Below are 11,555 nucleotides of genomic sequence, written 5' to 3' on the forward strand. Positions count from 1 at the left end.
GAAGAGAAAAACTTACGACAATTCTTAAAATTCCCTTTCATGTCAGGAGGAAATAAAAAATTAACAACCTGAACACGAGGCCTAAGTTCACATTTCTCGTTATTCCAAACACATTTTTCAACCTGAAACTCATTTTTACAAAATGGAGATTGCTAACTCTTCCATCTTTTAAATTACAAAATGAAAATTTAGGTTCCACATCTGAAAGAAGACATGATGAGATTCAGACATAAAGAGACGATGCTATGTGGAGATCACAGAAAACAGCTGAATCAAACCAACTGAAATGTAAGTGGTGGAAAATAAAACTCCATTTGACAAACACATTAGCCAGGGTTGTAAGCCAATAAGCACTGTCGAGATTACGCTCTTGTGCACCTTTGGGGCTCACCCCAAATCACAAGCCAAAACATTCTCAACAGTTACAGCCTGGTCATTACCTAAAATCGAAGCACCACCAGCACAGTGAAAAAGGCCAAAAGCAGTACCAATGCTCCCCCCGTCACCCCCACGCTCATCATTCCTGAAAAATCATGCTTATTTCTCAAACACAAAGACAAGAGGCCAGGCAACCAGTAAATTAATGATTATGAACTGTGTTCTATTTTAACAGCTACCAGTACCATTCAGCTTTATTTCCTAACAGTTTATTTAGAATATAATGCTTTATGAATCTTCACTTTGCAAAAGATTCACACTGATTTCCTTTCATGAATAAACCCTCTACTTAATTTTTAATACAATATGATTTGCAAGATTCCAATTTCTTTAAAACCTTCAGCAACCCTGCTATGGCGTGAAGGGATATGTGCCTGTTTTCTCACAACAATGAGGCAAATTTGCCATTTAAAATATTTTTCCAAAGGTCACCTTGAACTAACAACAACAAAAAGCCCCCACTGATATTCAGTATCTGTGTGACTGTATCTAAACTATGAGCAAATAAATCAGCCACGTTACCAGGTACAAAGCTACTGAAGATTGTTAAGATTTATTTCCAGGTGCCAGTGAGACTAAACAAAGATTGTAAGGAATGAAACAAATGGAAGGAAACTCAGGGAACAAATTAATACATTGAACCATTATCTTAACAGCAGTATTCCCTACAGAACAAAGTAATGAAACTATCAAAAAGCACTTCTCAAAGCAACAACATTTTTGCATGTCAAAAAAAAAAGAATTAGCCTAGAATAAATATATAAATAACAGTATGTTCTGTGTTAAGCCAGTAACAAAGAAACCCCTTAGTGCAGTAAAACAAAGTCCTGTCAAATCCCCATTTTTTTACAAAGAAGCATGAAGATCCTTTCACAATGGTTTAAACTGTATTTATAGTAACAGAGTGAAGACTTGAGATAAAAGTCAAAAAGATTAAAGTCAAAGCCCCAGCTCCACATGAGTTATGGTTTTGATTTTTATTCTCATTGTGGTCTACAAATATTAAGACAGAAGATACTTCCATGTGATTATGGGATCCTCTGAGACTCGACAACCTTAGAAGAGCAGATAAAACAGATGAAAATGCATCTGGTTTGGGAGCAGACTCCATATTAAATGGCAATGCGTAAAGTAACAACCACAACTGCAGAAAGACGAGGGGGAGGGGAGGAGGCTGAGGCTGAAGGCTGAAATTTCTGCAACTGATGCAGGGCAGCGGGGAAAAAAAAAGAAAAGAAAAAAAAGATGTGGTATTACTGTTTTAAAATGGCAGCCTGTTAATAATCACTGCATTCCTGAAAATGCAGGGAAAGTATACCACCATCCCTTCTTTCCTAAACTAAGAAAGCCCACCACATACAAACATTACATACTTCTGGAGAAAACTGGTAGAGCTTGCTAGCTGCATCTCTATCTAAAACAAAATCCCTGAATTGCCCCTCAGAGTTGATGGATCTGGAGACCATATACTTTTCTCACAAAGGAAGAAAACAAAACATAACAAAATACAAAATTCTGTTTTTTGGCTGGAAGTTCTCAGTTACTCTGGAAAGATTTGTTCTTCCATATATGTTTTTCTTAAAAATGAATACAAAACTACATTTGAACATAGCTTTTGGTCACAATTTAAAAAATGTCTTTTGCGTTTCTCCCCCCTGGTTATCTTCTCCTTTAAGATAATCACTCCCTCTCTCACACATTCCAGGGCACGCAATGTGTCCTGTATGAATTGGAAGGCTATTCTTTATGTTGATTTGGATAGTCTCTCTTGAGTTCATATATTGCATCAACCACATACTGAGCTGTATATTTTCAGTCCATCCTTAGTATTTGCTTTTAAAACCAGACCTTTGGTTTAACATTTAATGAAGAAAGGGTAAAAGTCCTTTCTTCAGCAAGCACAGCAAGAGACAGTGTAAAATATGTAACGATAGTATTTGGACCACAAAAATGCTAAGAAAAAAAAGTATTCCTTTCTCATTGAGTATAAATTAATATTATCAACTATAAGAGTAAAAATATTTTTCGTGCAAGTTTGGAGGAGATTTTGAGTCTCTATGCATTCATGTAATCATAAAGAAAGCATGAAAAATGTCACTATTACCCAGATAGATCCATTTCTGTTTAATTCACAAAGTTAGGAATAATTGAAAGTCACTTTTACAAATCACAAATTTCTAAAAAAGATATTTCTAGTACAATTACATGCTATTTTATTCAGTATTTTATTTCAACTGTAACATTTTGAATACATACACATTTGTACAACTACCAGGGGAAAAATAACTTGAACCAAATTGAAAAATTACCATAACTACTAGTTCAATATGTCTGGTTAAAATAGAGACATCTGGTCTATCATTAATTCTTTTGTGTTGATGATTCCTAGTGTGTCTTTTCCAATCAATGGACTTTGCCAGAGAAAAATACAACTTTTAACAAAAAACCGTGGCTCAGAAATCTATTCCAAGATTTGTCAATACAGATATATGATGATTAGATCAAATAAAGCCCAGTACTTTGAAGAATAGTAGCGTATACTGATTGAACACAAATGGTTAGCTTTAAATTCCATCAGAATAATGTTATTAAATAATTCTCTACAGGCAGATATGGCTAATTCATGACTCATGATTTAAAAATATTTATAAATTGACACATTGCTCACTTGTTTAAAATACATACACAGAAGCTCTATAATAATACTTGATTGCTACTCCCAGGACCCTGAATAATACATTTTCAGAAGCCTTGAACTCCCCCACACAGTTCTGAATTAATGGCTGAGCAAACAATAAGTAATGTACTCTGCTCTGGCAAAAATTCAGTGATAACATCAATCCGGCATCTACTTAACACTTACTGCTTACTTTTCACATATTCTTCGCAAATAAGTTTTTCCTCCCAGACTCAGTTCGTTAGACAATGACTATCACCTGCCCATTCATGCACAGCGAGCGAGCGACTCCGTGATTAACGCGATTACAGATAAGGGGAGAAATCATAACACACACGAGTACAAATTAAGAGATGAAGTAAAGGGACCCGGCCACTTGCGCTACCAATAACTAGACTGCAATTAAAAAGGACCAATTAACTAAAACCCTTTGCTAGAATCCAGAGACATACCAGTAAGGCCCTTCAACCAAACTCAGATAATTACTTTTGACAAATGTTCTCCTTGAGCATGATGTAGTTATTCCAAACCATAAAAAAAAAAAAAAAAAATAGACCACAGTTAGAGTAAAACAACCTTTACAAAGCCAACCCAACAAAATGTTCTGGGGTCTTCCCTCCGCCCCCCACCCCTCTACCCCTGCTGCATGCAGTCTGCTCTCTTTCGGCCAATTTATAACAGAGAGTAAGTTGGTGAATAAATATTTAATTTATGCAGCCAAAACCCCGAAAGACTGGGCTTCAAATGTAATGCCTTGCATTCCCTTGAGACACACTGTACAGAAATACCCTTTTAAAAAATCCATTTACAGCTGTCCTTTAAAAGAAGAAGAAGAAAAAAAGAAAAGAAAAACCCACACATACACATGCATCAAACCAAAGACGCCGACGCCCCTCTGCCAACCAGCATTTCTATAGAGACATTCTTTCGATGATTAAAACGTAAGCTCCGAAAGGTTAAAGAAAAGGAAAAGCAGCCAAGTAACACCGCCCAGGAAGCCAGCAGTAAAACATACCTAGCTGTACACTCTTAATAACCTCCCGCTGCAAATGACACCGACCCAACTTCACCAAACACACTCACATCCCGACACACACTCACAAATTGCACACACGTGCACAGAATGTATACACAAACATCGAGCAGAGCACAATACCTACAAACACGAACTTGATCAACACAAAACATGCACGTATCAGTGTGCATACATAATACACACGACACGATACACAGAAACGCAACCACCTAGCCCACATGCACACTCCCCACAAGTCCGTGTCGGACACACACCGTGCATGCACGTGTAAAATGTATGAACTCACAAACGCCGAACATACACACAGACCGTGCACTGAGAGTTATTGATGAAATTCCGGGGGGTGGAGGGGACGGGAGGGAGTGGTAATTGCCACACAAAGGTCTCCGGAGCGGCAGAGAGGGAAGTCGAGCGGGGCCAAGCGCTCGAAAATTCACCCGTGGAGAAGGCACAGCCGAGCCCCGACAGCGAAGTACCGGGAGAAGTGTCCCGGCGGTCCCGGGCGCGGCGGGCGCGGGGCTCCCCGAGATAATCGCTGCGCCCGTCCGCGCGCGCACGCATACACACGGGGGCCCCCGGGCGAGCCCACTCCCGCAGAATAACAAAGAGCAGGAGCCGGGCGAACGGGCGGCGGCTCTGGCTGAAAGTGGCCGTCTCCGCTGCCGCGGGTCGGCGCGGGGCGAGCGGCGGGGCCGGCGGGACGCGCGGGCGGCGGGCGGGGGGCGGTACGTACCAGGCGGGCAGCCTCGGCCCAGGTGCGGTCCTTCTTCTTCCTCTTGTCTTTCATGTTTGCATCTCATTGATGGTTCTGATGATGACGTGGGGGATTCCACGGGGTGCTCGGGGTTCGGGCGCGGAGACAATGACCCAGTGACCCGGTGACCCGCACTCGCTCTGCGGGGGGAGGCGCGCGGGCGGCGGCGGCGGCGGCGGCGGGTGGGAGGGAAGGAGCGAGGGGGGTGGGGTGGGTGGGTGGGGGCGCGCGGGCGGAGGCGGCGGCGCGCGGCGGGCGGGCGGGCGGGCCGGGGGCGGGGGCGACGGCGGGGCCGTGGACGGGGGCGGGGGCGACGCCGGCCGGGTTCGCTCGTGCGGGGCTCGCACTGCGCCGCCGCCGCGGCCGCCGCGGTGACAGCTCCGGGGATGCTCCGTTTGGCCCGGCTCACAACAATACACTCTGACGTCACGGGGAATGGCGACGCGGCCGCACACTCGCCGCGCTCACACTCGCCCTCTCGCGCGCGCACACCCGCGCACACTAGCCGCGCGCCCCCCACTCCAGCCACGCCCTAAAACACTCGCGAGACCCCTCTCCCTGCAGCTCGACCTCCCCAATCCGCGGGGCGCTGCCTGCCTGGCGCCGGCCGGGTGTCCCCATCCCCGCTAGGGCCGAAAACCGCGGACGCGGTGGTCTTTGGAACTTGTGAACGGGTCAGCTCCGCAACTCGATGCCTCTGTCCTGAGCGCTCACACTCACTCACACACTCACAGGCTCTCTCTCGCACTCACATTCCGTACCCCCCCTCTGCTGGACTCCTTTAACCCTTTTCTGCTTGGTTGGACGGCTTCCCCGAGCCTTGTCGAAGGGGTGCAAAACCAGCCTCTTCTGTTACGGAGCTGGTATTGAAGGTATAACTTGACACAGCGTTGAGCCACCTACATAGTCTTAAACAATGAGAGACCGAGGGGCTGTGGCGGCGGATCAGTGTCCTGCCGTGCCTTAGCACTGGTTATTTTCAAATCGCGTGCAGTCATCAGCGTAAAACATGCTGCATATGTAAACAACTGCACAGCTAACTCTCGATTATTTTTTAAAATTGTTTATAATTGCCAGGTTTGGGATGCACGAAGAGTTGAATTGTTAGCCTTGTTAGCGAACTACCAAAAAAAAAAAAAACTGGGTGAAGACTTGAAAGTTTATTGTAGCCTTTCCAACTTCTTGGAACGCTGGTAAATTGTATAGGTCAATAAAGTTATTGTTAAACAAAGAAAGAAATGGCCCTATGACCCACACAGTAATTATATTTGTATTTGTCTTGAGTATCTGAAAAACAAAAAGGGCACTCCTGCTGGATTATTTATGTAAGGTTATTTCCTGAATATAAAAATAATGGTATGTAAATAGTACTTTGTGTTTTTTGTGTACATTATCTCATTTGATCCTCACAACATCGCAGTTCAACATATTTTTCACTCTTCTGCACAAATGAGGAAATGAAGCTTAAAACATTACATTGTATCCAAGGTCTCCTGCTAAATCGGTGTTAAGAATCAAACCCAAATCTTTTGACCCTAATCCTATGTTCTCTCTATTATTCTAAATGGCAATGCTTAAAAATAAATACTCCCAACTAGAAGTGAACTTCTACATCTAATGCCAAGACATATGTCTAAGAATGAGAACAATTATAGTGAGGCGATTCCTTTGCGAATACAGTCGAATGACTGAAGTAATAAAGATGTTTGGTTACCAAAATTTAAGCAGAAGCAGTTCATAATCATAGTGAGCTGGTTATGTTAATTCTTTAAAATATTTGCTTTATTAATTCTCCAGAATAAAAGAAAGCTATGCATCAGTTTAAGGAACAATCAAAAGATTATCTACACTTTTCCTTCGTTCTTTTTTTTTTTTAATGGATTTGAAGAACACACTAAAGTTATCCCTAGGGGGGAAATTTACACATGCAATTTGTATAACTCTATCCAGGTGTATTATATTTTTACTGTATGTTTCAAATATATTAAATTTTGATTCATGTTCACATCTGCTTTTATTTTCAAGAATTCTCTTTATGGCAAAAGTAATGGACATATTTTCAAAATATTCTCATCCTAATGTTTCTTCTCTATTGAGAAAGAGCTATTTTAAGCAATCAGACCAAAACATATAATTTGTTATTTTCTGTGAAATAGTTAGTGCTTAATAAGAAGTTTTGCAGGCAGCTAAAGTAAGAGGTACATATTCAGTTGCTCTGCAGTAATTTATTATTCTTTGGTTATAACTTTGGTTATTAGAGTATATCATCTCACTTAAATTCATGTAAATGAATTTACTTAAACATGTAAATTCATTGTTTTTTTTTTAACTGAAACAGAAAGATCCTTATGCACCCATTCTTTGACAGTGATCCAAGTATAACTAATCAATGTTAGGAACTAACTCCTAGAATCTACCTCTCTTTTGGAGTATTTGAATATAAATAGCCCCTAGCTGGTAAGTCTAATTAAAGACTTGTTAAACAGTCTATGCCAAAATAACCTATTTTACAGAGCACCAGAATAAAGATGGGCCACCATTCCAGAACAGCTGTTGCTGTTGTTTTATCTGTTTCTTCTACATGTATTTGTGTACATTCAGTCATACTTTCCCTTATGACTCACTCAGTCTCAATACGTATTTGTGGTGGAAGGAAGGACTACATGACTCAATTATAGATTTTTATAGCTTGGTAAATTACATGCATATCTTTTTCAAAAGAGGTAGAAAGTGATGGATGTCACAAGAAATATTCAAGTCAAATTATATGAAAATAAGAGAAATAACCTGCTGAAGAGATTAAAAGAAGGCTATAAGAAAGAGATGTCCTTTGAAATGGGATTTGAAAGATGGTAGAATTTGAACATTCAAATGTGTAAGAATGAAGAGAAGCTTTTCTGATATGAGTACAGTGAAAGTCAGGGCAATTTAGGACTAGGAAAATATTTCAATAGATAGGTGACACCTACCAGGTGCTGCTAGCAGTTGTTTAAATTTCATATAAGATCACATATATTTCAAGAACTCTTCCTTTAAATGAGGAGAGGAATAACTCAAAGCACACAGGTTTCAGTTTAAACTACCCTACCCTTCCTTTTCTGAGATCCCCATCCCAATTACACCACAATGGGGACAGCGCCAGAGTTTAATTGGCATGTAACAAACAGCCCCTTTTCTGAGTTCCCCTGCTTGCTTCCTTCCATTCCTGAATTTAGGTTTGGAATCCAGCAATTCAAACTTCTGTTGTGCCTGCTTCCTTGCATCAACTCCAGATCTTTTCATTTCCTGGGATGTTATTTTGTTTTAGATTACAAGATGTTTAACAATTGATGACCACTCGATACAGAGCAAACCCAAACAGTTTTAAATGGCAGTTAACCTATGACAAAAGAGAGGTGGTGGTGTCCTGGAAAAGGGTTAACATTGATAGGAGATTCCACTACTAAGACAAGAGAGGCTTAAGAATTCCAAGACAGAAGTTGTTGTGCCCTGAATGGTCTGTCAGAAAATATAATCAAAGGGTTGACCAAATATGGGAAAGTGTAGTCAGGAATAAGGGCCTGGAGTTGCTTTTATTGCCATCCCACACACCCACCGCATGTGGAAGTCTGGAGTGAATGGAAGTCTCTTCCACCCCTCCCCCATACATGCCTACCAGCAGCCTCAACACAGCAGAAGGTGGGGTGAGGAGGGAGTCATAAAAGTTGAGGGCGGGGGGGGGGGGGGGGGGGGGGGGGGGGGGGGGGGGGGGGGGGGGGGGGGGGGGGGGGGGGGGGGGGGGGGGGGGGGGGGGGGGGGGGGGGGGGGGGGGGGGGGGGGGGGGGGGGGGGGGGGGGGGGGGGGGGGGGGGGGGGGGGGGGGGGGGGGGGGGGGGGGAGGGGGGGGGGGGGGGGGGGGGGAGGTGAAGGCAAGTGTGGCGGAGAAGTGGAAGAAGTCTTAGGTGGTTTTCATGACCATGCAACATGAGTTTTTTATTTCTGCAGTACATTTATTATGCATGACTGAAGATCTCTGATTTCTACAAAGAATTTAATAATCTGATTTTGCCTGATCAGTTAGGAATTTCCACGCAAATGGTCACCTTGTCTCCTTTGTTCAGTACCCGGCTCACCACATCTCCAGCACTAAGCGAATTACTTGTCATAATCTAGGGCACAGTAAAACGTTTACTGAGTAAAAGATAAAGATTTGAAAGTTAGTTATGTAATCCTTTTGTTGTAAGTACAATAAAAGTCCAGCCAATCCAGATACATTTTCTTTTCTCCCCTCCTAATAGCAAAATGTTTTGGGGGTTCCCCCCTCTTCTATATTTCACTGAGCAGTTCAGGAGTAATACAAAGTGAAGTGAAATAAAGCCAATAGTGCTAATTATGTCTAGTCACACATTACTGAGTGAAGCTTCAAGCTGCTAATACATTTTGACCTTTTCTCTCTATTCCATTCTTATATCTCCTATGCAACTCACTTTTCAACTCTCTCAACATGTTCACGTAAAGTCAGTTTACACTATGAATATAGGCGCTGGCAGCACTCTAGGGACATACAGAGAAGTACTTCAGTAATATTACCTGAGACTAATTGTATCTAAAGTCGTGACAGTTCTTCCACTAGGAAACAAATGGATTAACTGTGATTACTTTGTTTTTTACTTGAATTCTACAGTAGTTCAATATTTGAAGATTTCATTGTACTATAATTATAGAGATAGATAGGTAAAAAGGGAAAAATCTTGTACATTTTTTCCAGAACTTTTTGTTTAGCTGATTTTATTTGCATTGCCAAAGCATATAGTTTTCTTGTTTTAGTCGATTAGAGCTAAATGATCAACTTTTAAAGACTGCTCATGTTTTAATTCTCTGATATTTGTATTACTATTACATTTCAGTGAACTAATTAAAAAAATAAGTTTTTCATGTTATTTCCAGACCCTTTAGCAACAAAACTCTGGAGAAAAGAACCAGATTCTAAAGCATTCTTAAAATCTGAGAATAGAATAAAGTGACACAAATGTTTTCCTCTTTTTCACTTTCTTAAATTGCTCTTTTTTTCCTGCTTTATCTGTGTACTTCCTTTGTGAAATAACAAACTCTGCTTCTGAGTGGAGCCCTTCATTCAAGAATTTACCTTTCCCCCTTTAAACCCTTAATTAGGCAGAGAGAACACAGTCTGATTTATGGCCTTGTGTTTACAGGGCTCACACTTATCCATTACACAAAGAGGGATACACATATTCCTTAACAGCACCACTCATTAAGTTTATATAAAATGGAAAAAAAAAACCTCTTAGGAAATGTAAATAAAGCTTTGCTTGATACTATCATCTTATGCATATGTAATGTGATCAGAATATCAACACTGCAGTATAACAGCTTTTTGCTTATTTTCAAAACTACAAATTAGATTCCTCTAGGTAAACTCTAATTCAGTCCCACATTTAGTGGATGAGAGGAAATTACATGCTGCTAAATTCATCTTTGTGTGTAAGGAATGTTCTTAGTTCACAAAGAAGACTAGAATTCTGATTACAACTGTCTCAGGCTCTGTAATTCAAAAGAACTTGGTCTCAATTTCCAGGTTTACCAAAGGTTAGCATTTGTGATTGAGAGCCCCCAAAGAAGAAATTTCAGAGGAATCACCAGAAGTAATTTATTCCAGTGATTTTTCTCCTCCCTATTATTTTAAGTCATACGATAAGGTATATAGAGCACACACTGTAGGCACTAATCTAGCAGTGGATCTAATCTATGCCAGGCATAGCACTGAAAGCTCAAGGAAGATACGAGGCCATTCTGCAACTTTTACAAGGACAAACTGAAGTGATTGGGAGATAGGCTCTTTTTGTAGCTGAAGAATTCCTATTGCTTTCCCATTGAGTTTATTGCAGGGGACATGGTGGATCATCTTAGCCAACACCCTTCCAGTAACCATGGGATGACACGATTGATTGGCTAAATAGCAGGAATAACTGGACCTTTTAGGAGTCCATTGTAGCCATGGAAGTGCCATCTGATTATCTACTGGTTTATGTGATGAGAGAAAAGAAGTGTGTGTGTGTGTGCGCACGCGCATGTGCGTGTGCAGGAATTGCCACCTCTGCTCAGAGAGCCCCCTAACACTGAGGAAAGGCAGCAGCACTATATTTCAGAAAGAAGAACAATGTCTCTGCAGTATCTGAATTCTGTCCAGGATTTTCATAGTCTCAGGGAGGCTCGGAGTCCTGTGGGTGGAGCTAAGTATATTTACCTTTTGTGTGCGAAGAGAGATCCAGAAAAAGAGATTCTTCCTCACCTATTACTCCCCCTGACTTTTCTACCACTCTCTCATCACATTTAGGCAAGGTATCCCAAGGAAAAGGATCAAAGATAGTTATGACATTAGATGTCAAAATAAGGTATCATGCATTTTAACAATACCTGGGTTGAGTTGCTGGTAAGAATTTTGATCAATGTGCATTTCTTAGTAGAAATTCTTTTCTCTGGAGACTTTTCCTTTTTTTTTAGACCAAGAGGTGATTAACCTCTGTAGTGGATCCAAATGTCTAGATCACAATTCTTCTACCTAACATAATCATTCATTTAATTTCCATTTCATAAAATTAATTCCTTCTTTCTCTCTATTTGTGGGCTTACTGCTAGTTCTATATCCAGGCA

At 41.3% G+C, this 11,555-nt stretch overlaps 1 protein-coding gene across 2 annotated transcripts in view; it reads right to left on the reverse strand.

The window, feature by feature from the left end:
- Window positions 1–5,081, reverse strand: part of ASXL3 (ASXL transcriptional regulator 3) — a 171,842-nt gene extending 166,761 nt beyond the window's left edge. For both annotated transcript variants that reach the window (XM_036009177.1, XM_036009176.1), the window contains exon 1: window positions 4,885–5,081. In XM_036009177.1, the coding sequence (XP_035865070.1) occupies window positions 4,885–4,938 (54 nt within the window). In that variant the 5' untranslated portion in view covers window positions 4,939–5,081. The remainder of the gene's footprint in view (window positions 1–4,884) is intronic.
- Between the last annotated feature and the right edge of the window lie 6,474 nt (window positions 5,082–11,555).

The sequence above is a fragment of the Phyllostomus discolor genome, chromosome 9 (assembly GCF_004126475.2).
Source record: "Phyllostomus discolor isolate MPI-MPIP mPhyDis1 chromosome 9, mPhyDis1.pri.v3, whole genome shotgun sequence".
NCBI classification, from domain to species: domain Eukaryota; kingdom Metazoa; phylum Chordata; class Mammalia; order Chiroptera; family Phyllostomidae; genus Phyllostomus; species Phyllostomus discolor.